We start from the raw sequence: 23,827 nt of genomic DNA on the forward strand, positions 1-23,827 counted from the left end.
TTCTGTTGTGTCTCTTCTCTTCCACAAAAGAAATCCCTAATTGTGGAGCTCTTGGTGCTCTCTGAGCCAGGTTGTTGGCTTGCAGATGTTTCATGACCCAGCTAGGTGACTTCATCAGTGCATCACTGATCACGTTACCTAGTCAGGTTATGAAACGTCTGCAAGCCAACCACCCGGCTCAGAGAGCACTGAGGGCTCCATGAAGCTGAAATAAAAACGTACACACACATTTTTTTTCCTGCTTCGGAGATAAGGTGGATTCTCATCAAGAGCCTTTATTGGAAGTATTGGCTTCGGTCAACTAAGTGCTACCTGACGACGATATACTTTGTCCTCAGTGGCTGAATTAACCCAGAGTTCTAAGCTGTGGATCACTGAACCAGCCATAATGGTCTGGTTCACCCATTAAGCCCTGAAGCCAGGTGGACAAACCAGAGTGGTTGGGTTTACACACCACACCGAGCAGACCCAAAGCCACCACCTTGCTTCTTCTCGCTCTGTGATCTGGACGGTCAACTCTGTGCTGTTCTCTTGCAGCTGGACAGTGAGTTGGAATCCACGCTGGGCCTTTTCGACGCCGTTCTGAAGAAGAACCCTCCTGGCCTCTCCCAGTACATCCCTGCCCTCGTCAGCTCCTTCCTCCCTCTGCTCAGATCCCCCCTGGCTGCTCCGAGGATTAAGGCCCCGTTCCTTTCTTTGGCGTTGTGCGTGATGCCGGATCGCTTGAGGACCTTTGGTTGGTGGTGTTCTTCAAACTGTATTAGAGAAAAACAGAACGAGACGTATGGTGTTTGGGGAGCTTATGATCTGCTTCCTCCGAAGCCTAGAAGGGTGTGGAGGAAAGGATGGGATGTCCCCATTTCTCTTCCGCCGGACTCTTCTCCTACAAGCAGCTCTGGGTTTTTATGGCTTCTGGGCGTTTGCTTAAATGCAGCGTTGCAGCCATGGGCGTGCAGATCCCTGAGCTGTCATTCCCTTTTGGAGATTTGTGGCCCTTGGCCCATCTGCTTTTGCTGAAGTCGATTGCAGTCCCCAAAATGTAAAGCAGCGTAAACGTGTTTGTTTTAAAGGTCTTGTACACCTATACTGCTGTGTTATTTTTTTAAACCTTAGCTGTAATTCACATCAGAGGGGTGGCTGTTGGACTGCGCAAACTATGTGGGTAAAGTTTGTGAATTTGGATTTAGAAAGGAGAAGGCAGAATGTTCTGCACTCCCATTTGGTTATATGGCAATGACTTAAATATCCCTTTTGCCCTGCCTTAAAGACTGTGAGGGTTGGATGCTAAATAGCATAATGAGAGTGCTGGTAAAAATAGTTCACTCGTTTGTTCATTTAGAAAATGTGTCACCCACTCCTTTCACAGTTCTGGGTGGCTTCCACGGGTACAGTAAGAACAGCATCATAACAGGCAGAAACACAAACACGAACACCACTATTAAACTGGTTACTAGATAAATAGGTATATGTTAACATTCTCTCATGGGGGCACTGATAGATTCTGTAATCTAATGCTATACCTCTACATATTAAAACTAGGAAGCTGATTTGTGTGTGTGTGGGAGGGGGCAGCCATGCTGGTTTTTGTTTGATATGTGAATGATTTGTATTTTAACGTTTTGATTCTTTTTTCTTTTCTGTCTATGGCCCTGGGGCCTTTTCATAGGCTGGAGGGTTTATATGCCATACATAGGGTCGCCATGAGTCGTAAATGACTCAACAGCAACTAACAACAACAACAGCAGCAACAGCAATGTAAATTGGGGTGTTAGTTTTGCCAACTAGTTTTGTCTCCGTTAGGAGCAGCTGCAGCATCTGATGATTTTGTCACAAAGATATTGCCGCAGTGCTCATTTCATGGTTTGCTTCCCTGGATGCTCATTGTCGTGCAGTGAATTTTCCATATTTCTTCCTCAGTGGTAAAATTAGTTCTTAGCAATGATTTTAAAGTGACAGCCAGTTAGCATCATTTTATGGCCTTAACCTGATTGATAGAGCAGTTATCTAGCCATACAGGTAGTCCTCGTTTAGCAACTGCCTTGTTTAGCGACCTTTCACAGTTATGCCGGTGATGAAGAATTAACTTTACAACCAATCCTTGCACTTACAACCTTCACAGGTCTGTAAAACAAAGGAAAGCTGAAGTAAGATCAGAAGCACAGTCATGGTTTCACTTAGCGAGTGCTTCGCTTAACAACCAGGTTGCCAGTCCCAATTGTGGTCGCTAAACAAGGACTACCTGTTCCAGAAAAACAGAATACTCTGCCTGCCTAGGAAGCAACTGAGACCAGTTATTTGCCAGTTGTTTTTTTCCCTGCACATGTCTGTTGTACCAAAAATGCATTTGCTCTAAAAGAATTCCAAATCTTTGGGACTTCACTCTTGCAGCGAAGTTCAGTGATCCCCGTTAATAATAAAACAATTCTTTGGGCTCTCTCCAGTGAGTTGGCATTGTTTGGTGAGATCCCACCCCTGTTTCAACGCGTCCTTCCTTTCCCTTTCTTTTGTCTTTCAGGGACTGTAGCGAGTCATGTGGCTTTGCGGATGATGAGACCTGAATGTGAGTTGGATGAATCCTGGTGCCAGGAGGACTTGCCCACAGCTGTGAACAGAGTTATTAGTTTGCTACACACGCACACCGTGCCTGCCCGGATAACCAAGGGAGAGGAGGGTGAGGCTTTGCTTACATTCAGATATTCAACATAACAATTCTTGTTCTCATTTTTCTGCTTTTTGTCTTCGTGAGTCTTTTGATCTGACACAGAGCAACAGCAACTTCCAAATTTCCTCTGGAAGGTCCTTAGAATCTGGCTTCTCCCAAGTGATTACCTAAGTAACTTAGACCTGGTTAGCAAGGCTGAGAAAATAGGCAGGAGAATCTCAAGGTTCATAGAACGGATTGTGTCATTTCCTACATGGTTGGTATTAAGGGTTTCCCAGTAGCCAGCCACAACAGTACCCTGGCACTTCCTGGAATGGGTGGCAAAATTTACTATGGCTAGCTGTTGGCAAGCTTGTCAAGTCTCACCCAAAATCTTAGAGTCGTTCCCACACAATCATACAAGATTTCAGATAAGAACCTCACAATCTTCTGTAATTTAGCATTTTTGTGAGATTTCAGCCTTTTAATTAAAAAAAGGTTTTTTGAAAAAAATATTGGGACCGTCACCTCTGCCCTGGTGTTCAGCGGCATCATGTCACTGATATCTGTCTTACATGGTGGTCCTCCACAGTTCCTGATGATGTTGAAGAGGTCTGTATAAGGACAACACTGGGGAGCTTGGGGTTCATATTTTATGTATTTACGATGGTCCTTGTTTTTATTTTTATTTAATATTGTTTGCCACCCAGAGTCACTTGTTGAGACGGGCAGCTGTAGAAATCAATTAAATGAATAAATGAATAGATTGCTTATTTAAAAGAATTTTTAAAACAGGTGGGGCAGGAAGCCTAGGAGCCCCAAGGGAAGTGCTTCTGAGTACTTGGTGTCTTCTCCCTGCAGCATGTATGGTGCTCCAGGCATTGAAAAGTGGAGGGTCAACAGATGATAGGGGAGTAGTAAGAAGAAGGCGATTTGAAAATGGGCTGAGAGTGGCATGCTTGAACTGAGTAGGAAAGGGGCAAGAGAAGAGAGAAAGATTTAATTCTGTGTGGAGGGAAGGGATTGCTGGCTGGAGAGATGATGCTCAGGGAAATGGGAAGTTATCTGGGTTCGTTTAAGGCATCATGATTCTCAGTTCATCAAACAAAATGGAGGGGGCAAGAAGAAGAGCCATCAGTGTGCAGCTGGTTTTGATTTTATTAGGGAAGAAGTTGGACGCATGGTGAGGAATAGCCAAGTCTTAGCAAAGCTTCAGAGGTGGAAGTACAAGGGCCTCCTGGATTAGATACGGATTAGGAAAGTGTGACAGTGCTGCTTAGCCAGCAGGGAAGGAAGCATGACTGGACGGCAGACAAAGTCACCCCGCTCTTTCATGCTCCTCTAGAGCAGTGTTTCTGAACCTTGGCCATTTTAAGATGTGTGGACTTCAACTCCCAGAATGCCCCAGCCAGCATGTTGACTGGGGGATTCTGGGAGTTGAAGTCCACACGGCTTAAAATGGCCAAGGTTGAGCAGCGCTGCTCTAGCGGAGTTCAGCTGCTGGAGAAGTTGAGTGATGAGGTTAGTAACCAATTACTGGAGATGAAGCATAGATGAATTGCAAGCAAGAGCTACAAAACCCTCAGAAGAGACAGTAGGAGCAGAGGAGGCAACAGGCGAGAGGACTGGAGCTCAAAGAAGGAGAACATGGATGGGCAACTGTATGCCATCGTTGAAGGAGACAAGGGAGAGGGAATCGTGCAGTCAAGTGTGGGTAGGCAAGAAGTGGAGAATACATTTTTGTAATGATTGGGCTTGGGTAGTCCTTGGGTGGAAGCCCATCAGGATATTCTAGGGTGGTAGGCTAGATTGGAAAGTTGAAGAAGCATGCTGAAGATGGCAGTAGTAAACCACTTCTGATGGCAGTAGTAAACCAGAAAACATATGCAGATGTTTCCATAAAGTCACCGGTAGTTGAGCTGAATAAGGAGCTTTAACTTTTACTCCGTTAAGTAATAGAAGAAAACCATGTGGACTAAAAGTTGGGAGTTGTAGTTTGGCATCCTGAGAGGCTACCAGGTTGGGGTTTCAGTTCTAATTACCGAAAGTAAGCTGTTTTTACTTTGTTGGAGTTCCTACTCTGGATTCTCTTTGCTCCTGTTCATTAGGAACGTGTTGCTCAGAACCTGAGTCCAGCAGGCCAACCTCATACCTACGTATAATGCATGTGGGATTTGTCTGCCTGGATGCATCCTTCCTTCTTTGTTTTCTCACCCTCCCACTGCAGGTCCTGTGCCATTATCAGCCCCAGCCTTTTCCTTAGTCTTTCCTCTTCTGAAGATGGTGCTGCTGGAGACCCCAAATGACAGTGAAGAGAAGGAAGAGCTGATGGTGAAGGTTTTGCAGATCATCACTGTTCACGCTCAGCTGAGGTCATCTGCCGATAATGGGAATTGGCTGGTGGATGAGGTTAATGTCCTTTCTGTTTCTTTTCCAAGGGATTTACCACCAATACTGAGAGATGTGTCACCCTGCTCCAAATCAGGAGCTCCAGGGTCATGCAGATTGGATCCGATTCGACAGTTCAAAATGTGGGGAATTGGTTTGGCGATTTGATTTGACTGAGTCAATCTGGAAAGTTATATTACAGTTGTTGTTTATTCGTTCAGTTGCTTCCGACTCTTCGTGACTTCATGGACCAGCCCACGCCAGAGCTTCCTGTCGGTCGTCAACACCCCCAGCTCCCCCAGGGACGAGTCCGTCACCTCTAGAATATCATCTATCCATCTTGCCCTTGGTCGGCCCCTCTTCCTTTTGCCCTCCACTCTCCCCAGCATCAGCATCTTCTCCAGGATGTCCTGTCTTCTCATGATGTGGCCAAAGTATTTCAGTTTTGCCTTTAATATCATTCCCTCAAGTGAGCCGTCTGGCTTTCTTTCCTGGAGGATGGACTGGTTGGATCTTCTTGCAGTCCAAGGCACTCTCAGAATTTTCCTCCAACACCACAGTTCCAAAGCATTGATCTTCCTTCTCTCAGCCTTCCTTATGGTCCAGCTCTCGCAGCCATATGTTACTACGGGGAACACCATTGCTTTAACTATGCGGACGTTTGTTGTCAGTATAATACAGAGATTCAGTCAAATGAGCTTTGTATCCTATCTTCAAATAAAAGCTTTGCACATCACGTTCTTTCTAAACATAGGTACTAGAAAACCAGATTAAATATTTAAAAATTACTTAATCTTTTTCTATTTCGATCAAATTTCTCTCCTTTTCCTGCCTCTTGGCCTGACAGTCATCCCCTGCTCTTCAGCTGAACCCAGGTTTAGCATTACAGTCTCCATGTTTCAATCTTCAAAGAAGAACCACGTGCTAATCTAATCTTCCCCAATCTGGAGCCTTCTTCCTATTGGTGCTACTAGCTGGAAAACCTGGGAACTGTAGTTAAAGCATGTCTGGGGAAAACTATAGAACTCCTAATTGTAACGCGTACTCTGATTTTTTGACATCTCTGCCTCTTTTCTCCCTATTGTCTCCCTTTTCTCACATTTTCCTGAACTATTCTGGAGAACGTGCTGTTTAGTGGCATTTCAGTTGATCTCATAGAAGGTTCTATTGCACTGCTTTAAAAGTTGGCTTTTTTCCCCCCTTGGATCAGCCGGGCTATTTTTTTAATGGGTTGTATAGTTATCTTTGCAATTCAGAGGTAAACAGATGCTGCTTTCCTTCCCTCTGTTCCATGTGGCCACCGACCAGAACGGTCCCGAGTTACTTCCTCGTACAGACATGCTGCTGCTACTGACTAAAGTTATTGGGACGGGATCCCCCCGTGTACAGGTCAGTTGATCACCCCTTGATCAGAGAAGGGGGAGATGCAAATTATCAAGGGTCATGCATGCCAATTTGATGCCGGTGGGTCTTCACTGCCTGATGAAAGTCTTACTCCTTCTCAGGTTTTGGGCTCGGTTGCGCTGACGGCCTTGTGTGCCAGTAGCAATGGAGAAGACGGTTGTGCTTACGCAGAACAAGAGGAAATAAATGTGTTACTTCAGGCTCTTCAGTCACCGTGCATGAATGTTCGGGATGCAGCTCTCCGGGTCAGTTGGAACCTCTTTCTTGGACTGAGTGGATGTTCAGTGGTGGGGTCTGAACCTCTTGTCTGCCGACCGAATAAAAGTTAGAGGGGAGGGACACACAGGGTTATCTTATGCTGAGAGTTGAACTCGGGTTTTGAATCATCGGCTTAGGTGGGGGCAAAAAACTGTATCTGATTTAATTTCATTTAAAATTTGCTCACAAAATAAGGTACAGGTAGTCCTCGCTTGAAGACCTACGATGGTGCTAAAACTCGACTTACAACCCGTTCTTTGCACTTAATGACCGTTGCGGCATCCCTGTGGTCACATGATTGCGATTTGGGTGCTTGGCAACTGATCCGCATTTACGACCGTCGCAGCATCCCGTGGTCACGTGATCACCATTTTCAACCTTCCCAGCTGGCTTCCAGCTACCAAAATTATTGGGGAACCACATGATTTGCTTGATGACCACATGGTTTGCTTAATGACCATGTGATTCGCTTAACAACTGCCACAAGAATGGTTGTAAACTTGGGTCAGATTTGGTTAACAACCGCATCACTTAGCTATCGAAATTCCGGTCCCAATTGTGGTCATTAAGCGAGGACTACCTGTTCCGTTAATATGGCCATTTTCCATATACTAATGTTGTTTTCCCCATCTTTAAACATTGAACATTTCAAATCAATGGCAAATTCAGTAGGGGCTTGGATGAACAACCCCAAGTTGTATAGAGGCCCTCAAGCCCCAGGCTGTGTCCTCCATTTATAGGGGTAAAATTTAGTTCTCACACAGTCAGAAGAAACAACCTGATAGTAGATCAGACCATTACCAAGACAAGGAACAAGTAGAACCAGTATGTACCCCTCAAAAATATTATCTCCTAGAGTGGGTGGGAGAAGGAGGGATAAGAAAGCTCAAAAAAGACCCCAGTTGCTCAGAGCAGGGCATTTCCAGTACTCTCCAAGTATTTCCAGATCAAAATGATTCTGCTCATAGCATTCTTTTCCAACCTTTAGGGTTTGATGGAACTGCAGATGGTGTTGCCCACTCCAGATAGCGATGAGAAGAATGGGATGAACCTTTTGCGCCGCCTCTGGGTGGTGAAATTTGACAGAGAAGAAGAAATCCGCATGTTGGCAGAGAGGTGGGTATTACTGCCCTTTGAAGGAGGGAGACGTAATCACATAGTCCTAGACATTCCCCATCCCCCAGACTGAAATTAAAATCTCTTGAGGTAAAATCTCTTGAGATTTTGGCCATCTCCTCCCCAAGATCTTGGTACATGAGAGAAAAAAATCCAGGTTTTCCTACAAGAGAATTTGCATTTTGCAGCCTGAATGTTTTATTCAAATTAAGCATGCATGCGTTACTTCTCTTATTTTGCATCTCTGATCTGCTTGTGGGCATTATGGGGAAGGGCAGAGGCAGAGCACTGCAGTCTTTCACCCCAGAGATCTTTCTGGAGGATGATGAAGCGCCAACGTTCCTGTCTCCTAGGCTTTGGGCATCGATGGGTTTAGAGCTGCAACCAGATATCTGCTCAATCCTCATCAAAGACGTCATCCACCATGAGGAAGCTGTGCGCCAGGCTGGGGCAGAAGCACTTTCCAAGGGGGTTGAACAGTATCGAAGCCAGACAAGGGATGTCATGGCCAAACTGATGAAGATTTATCAGGAGAAACTCTACGTAAGCCCTTGGTGATGGAAGAATAAGCATGGCTGATAACGAGTCCACATGCTGTCATATAGTTAGGTCTTGTTTTAGTTAGTGGTGTGACTCTTAAGGGGCTGAAGGCTTCATAAAAGTAGTTGGAAGTAGACTTGAAAGGAGCTAAGATGTGGCTTAACATGGACGTCACTGAGAGTCCTCTCTTTCACTTGTGTTGGCATTACTCTCTGCTGGCTTGTTGGAGCCCAGATTCTAAACGATTTGGCCATTGCAGATGTGGGTTGGTGTCCTCTTCCCCCAAATAAAACAGTGGTGGGCAGCTTCCATCTTGCAAATGGCATGATCTGCCTTGTTTTGTACTACAGTTTTCCTTGTGTGCAGTGGGGAGATTTCCTTCTTTATTGTCTAGTCTTAAGTTGGTCGACTTTCAGTTGGTATGATTATAATATCGTGATGTCACCACAAAAGCGCAGAACGTTGTATTCACGGTTTCAATATGCTGTGCTTTGGAATGGAGGGCTTTGGCCTGTCTCTGTCAGATGGGACAAGATGGCCCAAGAAGGAATATAGCATCTGAAACATAAACTTTATCTGCCTACTTCATGGTGCTGGGACAAGGTTTCTCATCAGACACTTTTCATCCTTCATCAGAGGCCCCCACCAGTTCTGGATGCTCTGGGACGTGTGATATTGGAATCTCCTCCTGACCAGTGGGAAGCCAGGTAGGTCTCCTTATACTGTAATTCTGACTCTTTCCCACAAAATGTTGAACTTCGGATTTCTTCAAGGCAAGGTAGAAACTAAGGATAAGTAACCCCAGATGTTTTGATTCAATTCATGCAATTCCTTACCAGTGGCCTGCTAGCTGGGCTTGAGGAAGAACAAAAGTCCACACAACTGAAGGTCACTAAATTGGCAAAAATAACTGTTGTGCTACATGATGATCACTAAAGACTAAACTATCTCTTTAGGTGTGGCATAGCTTTGGCCCTGAATAAACTTTCTCAGCACCTGGAAAGCTCTCAGGTAAAGCCTCTTTTCCAGTTCTTTGTACCGGATGCCCTCAACGATCGTCACCCTGAAGTCCGAAAGTGTATGCTGGATGCTGCCCTCTCAGCCCTCAATACCCATGGCAAGGTAGGTTGACATTCATCAAAGGTCCTAGGTCTGTTTAGCTCAGAATTGGGTTTTTTTTTCAGTAAGATTTTTATTAAGTTCCAAACAAAGATAAAAGCTACAGAAAAAAAAGCTACAAAAAAAAACGAAAAAAAAAACTAAAACGTGAAAATGCAAGAGAATTTTTTTAAAAATAATGTTACAGAAAGAGGTGACTTGGCTATACAACAATTCCATAATCAACCCCTTACTCTATATTAAACCAAGATCACATTATTTCTATAAATCATACCATTGGCACATTATAAATATCACTAAGTACAGTTGCTCCCTCCCCTTATATTAAAAGAAAAGAATACACACACACACACCCCTCCTAATCAACTCCCCCAACTCCCCCTGCAAAGATAACATTTATTTAATTATTTCCTTCCTACTGTTTAGCTCAGAATTGTTGATAGTGGGGGGCGGGCTGCCATCAAGGACTCATTAACTTTTGAGTGGAATGTTGGGAACCTTCTCCAATAAGCAGTCAAAGCCTGGACAATTGGATCTTTTGTTGACTAAAATCCAATTAAAATCATTGTATCTAGGCTATTTCTCCCCCATGCCTTGTATTATTTTGCCTTTTGTCACCTTAAAAATGACTGTTACGGGGCAACTCTCAGGGCATCTCTGGAGGCCACATCCAAGACTTGCTTCCTTGAGATTCAGGTTCAGCATCCTTCATCTGCCCAACTACCGCAAATTAAAATAAGATCTTTCCATGCCCGGTATGATTTGGAGTCCAAAGTTGCATTTTTCAGTTATCTCCCTAGTTACCAACTTACTCTGGGTCCTGTTTTTCAGGAGAGCGTTAACTCCTTGCTGCCGGTGTTTGAGGAGTTTCTGAAGAATGCCCCCAACGATGCCAGCTATGACGCTGTCCGGCAGAGCGTAGTCATTCTCATGGGGTCGCTGGCCAAGCATTTGGACAAGAGCGATCCGAAAGTAAAACCGATTGTGGCCAAACTGATAGCAGCACTTTCTACTCCATCCCAACAGGTGAGCAGCCCATGGTTTAGTTTGCGGAGAGACATAAGTGTCCCTACTTTAGAACCGCCTGCTAACCCTATGAAATGTAGCTTTGTGGCTTATTGTCGGCCTTCCCAGGTAGACCAGACAGGAAACACGGCCAGATGAGCTAATTCTACTTTATTGTAAGGCTACATTAACAGAATCTTGCAAGTCTGAAAGTACAGTTCTCCCCCCCATCTCCTTTACTGCCTGAGAAACTAGGGAGGGTCCCTTCTGGGCCTCTTGCTCCACCCACTATCCAGCTGTGGGCTATGCTTCCTGTTATCTGACCATTCCCTTGGCAGTGCCTCTTGGCCCCGTCTCCCCAGCTCTTTCCCACGTATCATTACATCACCCTCCCCTTCAGGCTCACCCCCCCCCCATCTCCTTTACTGCCTGAGAAACTAGGGAGGGTCTCTTCTGGGCCTCTTGCTCCACCCACTATCCAGCTGTGGGCTATGCTCTCTCTTACCTGACTGTTCCTTAGGCACCATCTCTTGGCCCCGTCTCCCAAGGTCTTTCCCACGTAGCATTACATCCTCACCTTCTCGATTACTTTCTGTTGTGTGTATGTTCCTCAACCCTCCCCGCCCCCCGCCCCAGTCAAGTAAAGACAGAAGGGTTTAGTTGTAGGGAAGGCTTCAGGGTGAAAATGTGGCTAATCTTGTTGAGGTCACATTCCCTCTAAAAGATGGGGTACACGGAGGGGGGAGGCCTGTAATTCCTGAAGCAATGATGGTCAGCAGTTCCTCTTACCACCTTAGGTCTGCAGTTCTCTTGGTGCAGACATCCTTCCCCTCTCCTTTTTAAAGCGGCTTTCCCCGAAAGTGAACTTTCTGTAGTACAAAGGAATGGAAACCAGCTTCGCTTTTCAGAATTAGCAGCCATTTAGCAGCCCGTTTAGAATGATCTGGTGGGGGCTTCTTCAGGTTCAAGAGTCTGTGGCCAGCTGCTTACCGCCTCTCGTGCCTGCCATTAAAGAAGACGCTGGTGGGATGATCCAGAAGCTGCTGCAGCTTTTGCTGGAGTCCGATAAGTACGCAGAGCGAAAAGGTGCTGCTTACGGGCTGGCCGGCCTAGTGAAGGGCCTGGGCATCCTCTCGCTGAAGCAGCAGGAAATGATGGCCAAGCTGACTGACGCAATTCAGGATAAGAAAAATTTCCGGCGGAGGGAAGGTGAGTCGAAGGATCCTCATTTTTCTTCTCTCAACGTCTTGAGGGTCTTTTCTGTTTGATGTGGGGCCCTAATCTGCTCAGTTCTGATCAAGGGATCCTAATATCTTTTGAGGGAGATGGGCGGTGACGAAATTTGATAAATGAATAAAAATATTCACAGCCACGTGGAGAATTCGGAAAGGAGCGCAGCTGCTCAGAGAGGTGGCTGCTGGCCAGGTGTAGCAGCTTTGCCCCCCAGAGATGGGAATTTTGTAGTGCGTCTCCTCCGGATTACATTGTGGCCAAGAACAAAATTCCAGACAAAGTGTCTGCTTTCAGACAGACGCCAGCTACGCTACTTAGATGCTAGAGGAGGTGAGGTCCAGGGATGATTTTCCCTGGCTTCGGATTTGATAGACGTCTGGAACGCGATTAAGTGGTGCAGACCACGCAGGCTCTTTGGTGGGGCTGTGGCTCATTCTGCCAGGAGCTGAGCATTGTTGCATATTTCAGAGAGGAGGAGAAGTTGCTGGGGAGGGGGACGGTGCCACTGTGGAAGCAGCCGCTAACAGGTTAAAAATCTGGAGAGCGAAACGAGGGAGCAATTGTACGGGGCACATTAAATTTAAATGCAACTTAAATGAATCCAGATGATGTTTTTTATCTGGGCCCTCCTGCTTTGGCGTGTGCAGCCTCTGCTTTGTTGCATGCAGGCCAAACACGATGCCCAGTCCTAAAAGAGTGGTGGGCCCTGGGGGAGAGGCCCAGTGGGTTTCCTGCACTTCCTTGGCACCCGATGAATCCCCGGGAGTCTTCTTGACCGCATTGCTACTCAGGCACTGTTTTTGTCCTCTTTCCAGGGGCTTTATTCGCCTTTGAGATGCTCTGCACTATGCTGGGGAAGCTCTTTGAGCCATATGTGGTTCATGTTCTGCCCCACTTGCTGCTCTGCTTTGGAGATGGGAATCAGTATGTCCGGGAGGTAAGGCACTACCAATAGAAGAGGATATCTGTAGCTCACGGTTGAACTGTGGAGCCCTTGCTGCTCTCTGGGCTTGGTGGTTGGCTTGCTGACGTTTCTGCAAGCTAACCAGTCGGGCAACGTCTTCACTTTTTTTTTTTAATTGTATGGCATAGCAGTTGGGTGTTCATGCTGCTTTTTCTTGCTGGGAAATCCTTGTGAGGTCCAGCAGCCAGAGGTGTAGACTATTTAGCCGTGACAAGTCGCATTGCCTGGGGTGCACCACGAGGAGGCTAGTCTTTGTTGCACTGAGTTGGGCTGAGAGGGAGGGTCACCCAGCCGGCTTTCATGACCAAGGCGGCACTAGAACTCTCCTACCACGCCTGATTGGCTCTTGGGCTGAGAGAGATGGACTGGCCCAAGGTCACTCAGCCAGCTTTCATGCCTAAGGCGGGACTAGAACTCATGGACTCCTGGTTTCTAGCCCAGAACCTTAACCACTAGACCAAACTGGCTCTCTAACATCTTCATGCTAGCTCTGAAGATGTTGGCTAGCTGGGTAATGAAACGTCTGCAAGCAAACAACCAATCTCAGAGAGTAGCAAAAACTCCACAGGTAAGGCACTCTTGGCTACCAATCCTGGAGAAGTAGGGAGCTTGGGTTCTGCAGAATCCTGGCTGGTTGTTTTCATACACTGGTTGGTTTTATAGGCTCTGTTAAGTCATAAGGTGGTTTGATGGGCTTGGAGTTCACCACGTTGGGTAAATCCAGCTATTGTGGTTCATAAACCACATGTGAATCCAGCCAGCGATAGTTTGTTCTGCAAGCAAACCACGGACTAGCATGTTACGGGAGCCCTATCATAGATGGGGTTCATAGCAAAAGCCATTGCACAAGTTGGTTTGGTATCAGCTTAGTGCACCATGAAAATCCCGCCATGGTGGTTTATAGGCTGTGGTTTATGCTGTAACCTGAAGTGTGAACCCAAACAGTTGTGGTTTATTCAACAAACCATGTTTAAAATAACACATGGCTTGATGTGATGTGTAACTTCACATTGATCTGAATAGGTTCTGCTTCAATAGAGCTGTTGCTGGCCATTGAATCTTAAAGTTGGTTGAGGCACATTTTGATTCCCCCACCCACTTTCTCCTCAAGGCCGCAGATGATTGTGCCAAGGCTGTGATGAGCAATTTAAGTGCCCATGGAGTCAAGCTGGTGTTGCCATCTTTGTTAGCTGCTCTTGAGGAGGATTCATGGAGAACCAAAGCTGGTAAGAATTTGTGTCTGACCTTTTTTTGATTTTGGGGATGCATTATTAGCCACCAGGGCAGTCTTTCTCAACTTTTTGACCTTGGAAGAGCCCTTGAAATATTTTCCAGGCCTCAGGGAATCCCTGCACATTCAGGCTCAAATACAGGCCAGAAGTTTCAAAATTATTATGTTTGTTTCATGGGTAGGCCTGTCTAGATGCATTCACAGTGTTCTTAAACTAAAAATAAAGAATGGAACGGACTTCTTTAATGTGAAGTTGCCTGAATTTGAAATAATTTTTTAAATAAATTGTGGTCTCCCAGGGAACCCCTAGGGGCCTCTCACAGAATCCTAAGGGCCACGGAACCCTGGTTGAGAAACCCTGCTCTAGGGCTTGGAAAAAAATGCCGTTTTTAGTTTTTGTCTGAAGCTGATAAGAGGTTGGATTATTTCCATATTGGAAGACCTGGTACGGGATTGGAAAGTCAGTTGGCAGAAGAGGTTCTCTGTTTACTTCTGGGTCTGACTATCTGTTTAAAAAGTGCATAATCCTTGTGCAACAGTACAATTAAAATTTATAGGCAGTGTCTGCAGAAGGGACCAGAATTGCAGTGTGGGTGCTAGTGGTCTGCAAAAGCGACAAGCTGTGTGGGTATTAGTGGCCGTTAACCCTCTTCTTTTCTTTGCCGGAGAAACTGTTTGTTGTTTGTGTTTGGAAGCGGATATAAGATCGCAAATAAATCCCCCTTGGGTTGGTTAGTAACTCCTAAAAACAAACAAACTAAAACAACTAGTTGGTTTCCAAACAAGAAGTCCATCTACTATAAAATTTCTGTTTACTGGTTTTTTTTTCTATTGGACTTTTTAGAGAAAGTAAATGAATAGAAAATAGAAACAGAATAAAAGAATAAAGCACAGAAGGAGTAAACAAGGGATCTAAAAAAATGTCAAGGAGGTTATAATTTTCCAGTATTAGTATATAATGAGTGATTGAAAGTAATGTGTCGCTTTAAGCGACTAAAAATCACAGGTTACTGGAGTTAATGACTGTACGCCAAGGATACTCAGCTACGCATTCCGCAGGTGGTGGTAAGATATGAAGATTGGAATCCCCTATTTTAAGCTCTTTTTTTCCAATAAGATTCTCCTGTGCTTAGGAACTCATAGCATCATGAAGATTGACCTCTGTGCGAATGCCTGTAATTGGGCTCTGCAAAACTGTGATTTGATTTGCAGTTCGAAGGCAAATGAACTGAATCAATAATTTGGATCGTCTTGGAATCAGTTCAGGGAATTGGAAGGCCTTTTGCACATGCACAAAAATTGAATAAAGTCTCAGACTGACAGTGAAGCTAGTTCCTATTCTGTAAACATATCCAAGTGCTGAGATGTGCAGAGAGTGGAATAAACAAGCAAGAAGCTAGCAGTTTTGAATTACTTCTCTGTAAGGCTCAGCTCTGAAAGCAAATGAACTTGTTGGAATTCTTGCGCTATCAGTTTTTCTGGACGTATCTTTAAAATCTGAACTCAAAAAGACTTAATTCCTTTAACGTTTGCTTCGATAGAGAATTCTGACGGTTACCAAATTACAGCCATAATTATTAGCACACCCTTTCCCCACTCCCCACGGTAATGCAGTTTTTGTACAGTAATCTAGACTTCGATGTTGATGGGAATTACATCTGAGTAGATACCCGTGGGATGGGACTGTGGGTTGAGTTTTGCCGCAGCTCCTGAGAATCATTTGCTCGTTCTCTGTTCTCCCGTGCTCACTAGGGTCAGTAGAATTGCTGGGAGCCATGGCCTACTGTGCTCCCAAGCAGCTCTCTTCTTGCTTGCCAAACATTGTGCCGAAGCTGACGGAGGTGCTGACGGATTCTCACGTGAAGGTTCAGAAGGCCGGGCAACAGGCGTTGCGGCAGATCGGCTCGGTGATCAGGAATCCTGAGATTTTGGGTAGGAGCTTACGGGTACCTGTGGCGGTGTGGGTGAATTTTTTCCTTCTGGGAGCTTTGCTAACTTGGCTTAGCTTGGGTGACACTGAACGGATCAGAGTCCCATAACATTATTATAAGTCATCCCAGTAGTCTCTCTGTGACACTGAATTGGAATAAGCTCCTTATGCTTTTTTTTAAAAGTATTATGTGGGTTTAATGGGGGGAAAATATGGGGCTTGAGCCCTTTTGAGGATGGAACCCGGAGTTTGCAAAGAAAATTTCTCCTGCTTCTACATTCCTGAGTTCCTGGTGGATTTCCCTAGCTGAAATGAAGACTCTTCTGTTGTTATTACTGCTTCTGAAGCAATAGCAATAGTTTCATGACTGTCAGAAGGAAGCACTCCTCCTAACTGGTGGGATGTGGACAACAATGCCAGTAGTCCTCGCTTAACAACCATTTGTTTAGTGATGATTCGGACTTACAACGGTGCTGAAAAAACTGACATGTGACCAGAACTCTCACTTATGAACATCACAGCATCACCACGGTCAAATGTGATCATGATTTGGGAGCTTGGCAACCGGTTCACATTTATGACCGTCACAGCATCCCATGGTCACGTGATCACATTTTCAACCTTTCTGGTGGCTTCTGGCAAGCAAAACCAATGGGGAACCACGTGATTTGCTTAATGACCATATGGTTCACTTAATGCCTGCGGTGATTCACTTAATAGCCACTGCAGAAAAGATCGTGCAGTCAGATTAGCTGAATGACCACTTTGCTTAGCAACTGAAATTCCAGTCCCGATTGTGGTCGTTAAGCAAGGACTACCTGTATGGTGACTTGCCAAGGAGTCTCTAGATAGAGATTCTAGTTTGCATAGAATAGCAGGAGCATGTTTGGGGCAAAACAAAAGTTTCGTTCCACCTTTGCCATCCTGACCAATATCTACTCAACCTCACTGGTACTCTTTACTATTGCATGTGACACGGGTGCAACCAAGGCTTGTGACCTATGCAGTTGGAACCTTCTCTACCTTACTAAAAAGCATCCTTTGAAAGCTGTGATTGACTAAAGTCACGGTGGGCAGAGGAGGTTGCCTGTCTGTGGGTCCATCTGGTGACCATCAGGACATATGGAAGATTGCCGATTGGGATGGGAGATGAGCGAGTAGTGTAAAGAATGCAAATTGATGGATGTAATGAAAGAAAAATAGGTGTGTGGTCTGTGCTTGTCTAGGGCCATAATAAAGATTGATTTGATTGAGGTACCTTGTCTTTCTGTCAAACTAAGAGAAAGGAGATGGCTGTAGCAGGAGGCGATTTGATCTGGGGGAGTGGAGTTGATGAATACCTGCAGGGAAGGGAAGGTGCAGGCTTAATTATGAAAGGAAAAATGTGGAAGCCAGAAAGTGTAAATTGAGGTCATCTAGTCATTGTGAGGGGTGTGTTGAAGTTGAAATCGTAGGTTGATGATGTTGCGTGTTATGTTCCAGTGAATAATGGTAACGGAGGAAGCAGCGAAGAGGTCTAGGAACAATTGTACAACATGCTGAATAAATGTGATCCAGAGAAAAATTATTCTGACATGAATGGGTGAGTGGGAATGAGATGAGAGAGTCCAGAAAAAGGGATTTGGCCATTTGAAAACCCAAGAATAAATGAAAACAGTGACCTTTTTCTGCTTAGAAAAAGGGCTGCCTCCTTCAAATACATGGACACGGAGAAGGAATTAATAGAAATCTAGAAGCATGATCGATTGGGATGAAAGATTGGGAGAAGTAAGGTTATAGGAAGTGCTAAAGGTGGGACAGACCATCATTTGGTAGCGTTAGGAATAGTTTGTGAGAAAAACAGACAGGGAAGAAAAGGAGATGACGTCAATTTTAAAAATACGGTGAAAGTGGAATGATTGGGGAAGTATGAATCTTGAATAAAAAAAGTGCTAGAAGACAAATACTCTCCCAACAGAATGAATGGAAAGTCGACATAAAGAAGCAGGGTATGGAAACTGCTTGGAATAGAGTGAGAATTATGTTACAGGGCACCACAGAAATGAGTGGAGTTACCCTAATGGGAAGAATGGAGAGAATGCTTGGTGGAACAATCTGTCTGTCTGTCTGTCTGTCTATTACATGTATGTAGTCAACCATCCCACACTTTGTGAATCTGAATTATGATGAAATCATTGAGACTGTGGCGGAGAAAAAATGCATGGAAGATAACCATTGTTGAGGAAAAAAATGGAGAAAATGCATAATGCATGCAGGGGGAAAAATAGTTGCTAAGAATGTAGTCAATGTGAGTGAGAAATGATTTAGATTAAGAGTGAGAAAATGCTGTGTGGTTTTGATAGCAATAAAAATGCTTTGGGAAGTGGGCGAAAAGCTAAATGAGGCCCTTCCAGCGGATGGAATGGAATTAAAAAATGCAAGTGATGAAATGATTCGGGATAAAAATGAAGCGAAGGCGTACCAAAAGGAGCATTTTCCAGATTTGTATGGAAGTAATATTGATGCATCAGTGTGTGGAATTGAAACAAATGCTATAAATGTTACTATTAAAAAAATGGATGGAAGGAAAATCATAAATGCTGTGAAAATGTTGAAAAATGGTAAGGCTGCAGGTATAGACAGTGTAACTGGAGAAATAGTAAAAGATATATCTGATTAGCTTATGAGGTGACTATGTAGTTCTTTTAAGTGTATGTGAAGGTTGCATCTTTGCCTACTTACAGGTAGTCCTTGACTTACAACCTTTCGTTTAACGACCGTTAGAAATTACAGTGGCACTGAAAAATGTGATTTACGAACGGTCCTCGTACTTATACCTGTTGCAGCTTCCCCATGGTCACGTGATCAGAATTCAGGTGCTTGGCAACTGACATGCATTTACAATGGTTGCAGCGTCCTGGGGTCATGTGGTTGCCATTTGCGGCCTTCCCAGCCGGCTCCCGACAAGCAACATCATTGGGAACCCTGTGGTTCACTTAATGACCACATGATTTGCTTAACGGCCATGGCAAAAAAAGTCATAAAATTGGGTGCAACTCAATGACTGCATCGCTTAGTGAAGAAAGTTCTCATCTCAGTTGCGGTCGTAAGTTGAGGACTACCTTTATTGGAAGAAAAGTGTATTGTTCCCCCGTGCATAAAGGAAAAGGTAGCAAGGGTAAATGCAAAAACTATAGGAGGATCAGTTTGTTAAGTGTGCCTGGGAAGGAGCTTAGCACAACCCTGACTGAAAAGGTACAAGAAGTGACAGTGAACAACAGCTGAGAGGTGAAATGTGGCTTTGTGCTGTATCTCTGCTTGGGTGGGTGGTTTTACCAGGGGCGGTGAACACCGAGAGCATTCGTTCTGTGTGTGGAAGACCAGCATTTGTATGCCTGGCTGGCCAGCTTCTTGGGAAGACAGCATGATGGATTTATGCTGTTCTTACATGATTTTGATAGTATCCCATCTGCCAGTTTTGTGACCGGGTTTAAGCTTAGCTGGTGTTCTCACAGTTGTATCGGTTTGCTTCCTTCTGTCCTCCCCGCCACTGAACAGCCATCGCCCCCGTGCTGTTGGACGCATTGACCGACCCATCCAGAAAGACTCAGAAGTGCCTGCAAACCTTGCTGGACACCAAATTTGTCCACTTCATTGATGCGCCTTCCTTGGCCCTCATCATGCCGATTGTCCAGAGGGCTTTTCAGGATCGTTCCACAGACACCCGGAAAATGGCCGCCCAGATCATCGGGAACATGTATTCCCTGACTGATCAGAAGGTAGGCTGGCAAGGAGGGGAGTCTGAGGTAAAGAGGACAGGTCTAACTCAATCACTGAAGGATGACCGATGTGCCTGTGCCTTAAAGCGAGAGGCTGCCGAACCCTTGCTTGTTGATCTTAGAATCACTGCTTCCATTTTTTTTTCTCAACTGGCTGTAAAAAAGAAGGGTCAGGGGAATTGATCCTATCACTGCCGTGCTTCCATTGTCAGACTGAGTTGGTAGGAAATGGCGGTTGCTTTTGCTCAAGCATATTCTCCATTTGTGTGGAGTGGAAGCAAAGCCTGGCTAATAGCCAACATGAGCTGAGGAGAGGTGCCCTTGACTAGGGTGGGGGGCTATGGGATAGAACCTCAGGAGATGCCTAAATATAGTTCTTTGAAGCCAAGAATTTGGCAAACCAAGGATATAGATGATAGCCAGCTGGGCTTGGAAGAGGGTCGGTGGTCACAGATGTCAGAGCTGTTTGTTTATTTCATGTATTTATACGACTGTCCATCTACCAAGGCCCTCTGGACAGCAAACAAAGATAAAAACAGAACCAAAGACACAATGCATTCCAAAAAAACCCTCAAAGCCCAAGTTGAGGTTCTTAAAATAGTCCAATGGCAACCTAGCAGGTGCACATCAGAATTCCATTAGCACCCTGGTCCTACTGCCTGGGGGACGAGCCAGGTCTTCAGGGCCTTCTGGAAGGCCAGCAGGGTTGGCGGGGTGGTCCATGTCTCAGGAGAGGTGTCAGCCTTCCCAGGCAGACCAGACAGGAAACACGACCAGATGAGCTAATTTTATTTTATTGTAAGGCTACCTTAACAGAATCTTGCAAGTCGGAGAGTACACATCTCCTGCCATCTCCTTTACAGTCTGAGAAGATAGGGAGGGTCCCTTCTGAGCCTCTTTCTCCTCCCATTATGCAGCTGTGGGCTCTGCATTCTCTTATCTGACTGGTCCCTAGGCAGCATCTCTTCTCCCTGTCTCCCAAGGCCTTTTCCACATACCATTACAGTAGGCTGTGTGATAAGATAGGTGCCATGACAGAGGAGGCACATTTCCTAAGACCCGCCAAGTGACACGGCTTCACCGATGGGACCCTACAGGGAGGCCTTGGGGAAAAGCAGTCCCAGCAGTATCTGTGTTGCCATACATGCCCTCCAAATTCCATCTGCTTCCAAGTAGGAATTTGGGACACTCTTCTGATTTACCACTTGCCTTCTTTGTGTCTCTCAGGATCTGGCTCCTTACCTGCCTAGCGTCACACCTGGACTGAAAACGTCGCTTCTGGACCCCGTGCCTGAGGTCTGTCTGCCTTGAACTTCTTCATAGACAGTCTGTTCCTTCTCTTTGTCCAGTTGCCATAGCTCTTCTTTTGAATCTCAGGTGCGCACCGTCTCTGCCAAGGCCCTGGGAGCCATGGTGAAAGGCATGGGCGAATCTTGCTTTGAAGACTTACTGCCGTGGCTGATGGAAACCTTGACCTATGAGCAGAGCTCAGTTGATCGGTCAGGTGCTGCACAAGGTAAGAGAGGCAGATCTTTGGGTTCCATTTGGGCGATTCTTCTCGAGGGTGGCTCAGCATATAGCTTCATATGCAAAAACATTAACTGCAGGTCCTTGTTTTGCTCATGAATATCTTGGGTGTTGGGGTGGGTCAACGTGCTGCTGCTTTCAATAAACGCTTGCAAGAACAAACTTATTGTGAGTAGGTACAGAGAAAGTTGCTATGCGTTAACTGGGTTTGAATCATCATGCTAAGGAGTGGATAGTTTAATCATTGTTTCTTGAATCAACCATAGCTGAGTTCACACAACATATTGTGCCAACCCCCAAGCATTTTCGTGGTCAATCTGTTTGCTATAATGACACCCTTCCTTTTCTAGGTTTGGCAGAAGTTATGGCCGGCTTGGGGGTAGAGAAGCTGGAGAAACTTATGCCGGAAATTGTTGCCACAGCAAGCAAAGTGGACATTGCTCCCCACGTTCGGGATGGTTACATTATGATGTTCAATTACCTGCCTATTACCTTTGGTGAAAAGTTTACCCCTTATGTTGGGCCCATCATACCTTGCATCCTTAAGGTAAGACCTTGGAGCAGATCTTTAATCCTTTCCGAGTAAGGAAGAAAGGGCTGGGTTTACCCCCCAAAAGAGATCAACCTGAGATTGGGGGCTGTGGTGGCTCAATGGTTAAGACGCTGAGTCAGAGGACTATTAAGGTTGGCAGCTCGGCAGTTCGAAACCCAGAGTGTGAGCCGCGGGACAGAGTGAGCTCCCGTCAACTTGTCCCAGCTCCTGCTAGCCTAGCAGTTCGAAAGTATGCAAATGCAAGTAGATAAATAGGTACCACTTTGGTGGGAAAATAACAGGGATGTGAAAGCCCCCTTGGGTGTCCCCTGGGCAATGGTGACGTCACCTGCAAATCCTTCCAACACAGAAGCACCTTGGTAGGTGCTGCTGACACGGGGAAAAAAAATCTGAGATTGGGAGTGGCTGGAGGCAGTTTCCCTAAAATAATTTAGTTTGCTTTTGTCAAAAGCCTTGTTCAAATCAGGGACTTCACCAGTTACATGGTCTTCTAGCCACAACACTGAAGCAGAAAGGAATTTGTAACTTACAGGTGATTTCTGTCCCCACAGGCATTGGCAGACGAGAATGAGTTTGTGCGGGACACAGCTCTCCGTGCAGGGCAGAGGATTATAAGCATGTACGCAGAGACTGCCATTGCATTGCTCCTTCCTCAGCTGGAACAAGGTCTCTTTGATGACCTTTGGAGAATCAGGTATGACCCAGCTCTCCACTCACCTGTCTTGTCAGGCGGGCGGTTCTTGGTTCAGCATCTCCTTAGGCTGCCGGCCGGTCGCATTAGGAGAGCGAGCAAGACTTTCTGCCAGCCGTTGGGTGAGAAGTGCAAGCCCAGATCTAAAATAAGAATAGGCAACAATAGTTAAATAGTCAAAATGGAACATCGGTTCTACATGCATTGTACCACCATGTAACGGTTGTTGAGGGCCAAGAAGAGACGGTCTTCCGTCCCCTAAGCATCGAGCTGCCATCGCTGGAAAACCAGGATCGTGAAGTATGATTCAGCCATCAAGGCTGTTCTGAGGATCACCCTATCCGAGACACCAGCTCAGCGTGAGGAATCCTGCCATGGCCCTTTGACTGGCTGTTGTGCCAACTGAAAGAAGATTCTTCACAGTGTTAGAATTCATTCATTAAACCTAAAGTTATTCATTAAGACTGAAGTTGGAGAGCTTGAGGATTCATAAAACACAGAGGGCTGGGCTAGTTAAGACCTTGAGCGGACCAGGGCTTGTCTTACATTTTTACCTTTGCAGTCATTTCTTTTTCTGGAATTGCGATATGCAGCCGAATCCCTAAAAACACGGTCTTCAAAAAACCTGAAGTTACTTAATTCATTTACTAGACTGAGATGCTGCTCCAGTGAACTCTCTGGGTGATGTGTAGGCTGGAAACCATCCACAAGGACTCCCCAGGCACCCACATCTCTGCCCTTCTCTTATTGTACTGATTGCTTTTCCAAAATGGTAAACAAGAATAAGTTTCTTCCTACGCAGATACTGGCTGAGATGAGTGCTGATTTGCTGCTGAGATATGCAACCCGAAAAGAGACCATGGTCTGTTTAGCTCAGCGTAAATCGTGTTACCCCGCCTTTTCCTTCACACTGTGGTTTTGTGTTTTGGAACAGGTACAGCTCAGTTCAGCTGCTGGGAGATCTCCTTTTCCATATTTCAGGAGTTTCTGGAAAAATGACCACCGAGACAGCCTCAGAGGATGATAATTTTGGAACAGCCCAATCTAACAAAGTAAGTGGAAGAGTCTGCTAGAGTGGGCGGCTATAATAAATTTAATGAAATGAATGAATGAATGAACGAACAAACAAACAAACAAGCACTTCTTCCTTCTGTCTGTTTTTCCTGTTGAGCAGCCTAGCTAGCAAATCATGAGGCTGAGGATTGGAGATCTAATCAAATCTCTTGCAGTTTATCATCTTCAACCAGTAAGGATCCTTTGAATTAGAAGGGATGATTTCCCTGGAGAAGCACACGTCCTTCTTCTGGATGCCTCTGTTTGCCTTGATTCTTGTGGCGGACGTTCCTGAGAAGGAATATCAGATTATAGGACTGTAAAAATACGCATCTGCTGTGTTTCCCTTTTTTATGCCTTTTTTCCTGAGCTTCCTGTGCTAGTCTAAGCGACTCTGATAAACTAAGGGAATTAAA

General features: G+C 45.4%; 1 protein-coding gene across 1 annotated transcript in view; it reads left to right on the forward strand.

Moving 5' to 3' along the window:
* GCN1 (GCN1 activator of EIF2AK4) overlaps nt 1–23,827 on the forward strand; it is a 72,613-nt gene that overhangs the window by 28,466 nt on the left and 20,320 nt on the right. Inside the window, exons 24-43 of the mRNA XM_063315961.1 lie at nt 538–736; nt 2,516–2,671; nt 4,869–5,050; nt 6,338–6,418; nt 6,535–6,678; nt 7,680–7,807; nt 8,161–8,350; nt 8,984–9,054; nt 9,304–9,469; nt 10,298–10,492; nt 11,434–11,680; nt 12,520–12,641; nt 13,780–13,894; nt 15,652–15,831; nt 19,367–19,587; nt 20,815–20,883; nt 20,965–21,103; nt 21,465–21,661; nt 22,219–22,361; nt 23,293–23,410. Coding sequence (XP_063172031.1) covers nt 538–736; nt 2,516–2,671; nt 4,869–5,050; nt 6,338–6,418; nt 6,535–6,678; nt 7,680–7,807; nt 8,161–8,350; nt 8,984–9,054; nt 9,304–9,469; nt 10,298–10,492; nt 11,434–11,680; nt 12,520–12,641; nt 13,780–13,894; nt 15,652–15,831; nt 19,367–19,587; nt 20,815–20,883; nt 20,965–21,103; nt 21,465–21,661; nt 22,219–22,361; nt 23,293–23,410 — 3,063 coding nt within the window. The remainder of the gene's footprint in view (nt 1–537; nt 737–2,515; nt 2,672–4,868; nt 5,051–6,337; nt 6,419–6,534; nt 6,679–7,679; nt 7,808–8,160; nt 8,351–8,983; nt 9,055–9,303; nt 9,470–10,297; nt 10,493–11,433; nt 11,681–12,519; nt 12,642–13,779; nt 13,895–15,651; nt 15,832–19,366; nt 19,588–20,814; nt 20,884–20,964; nt 21,104–21,464; nt 21,662–22,218; nt 22,362–23,292; nt 23,411–23,827) is intronic.

Source organism: Candoia aspera, chromosome 15, assembly GCF_035149785.1.
Source record: "Candoia aspera isolate rCanAsp1 chromosome 15, rCanAsp1.hap2, whole genome shotgun sequence".
Taxonomy (NCBI): Eukaryota; Metazoa; Chordata; class Lepidosauria; order Squamata; family Boidae; genus Candoia; species Candoia aspera.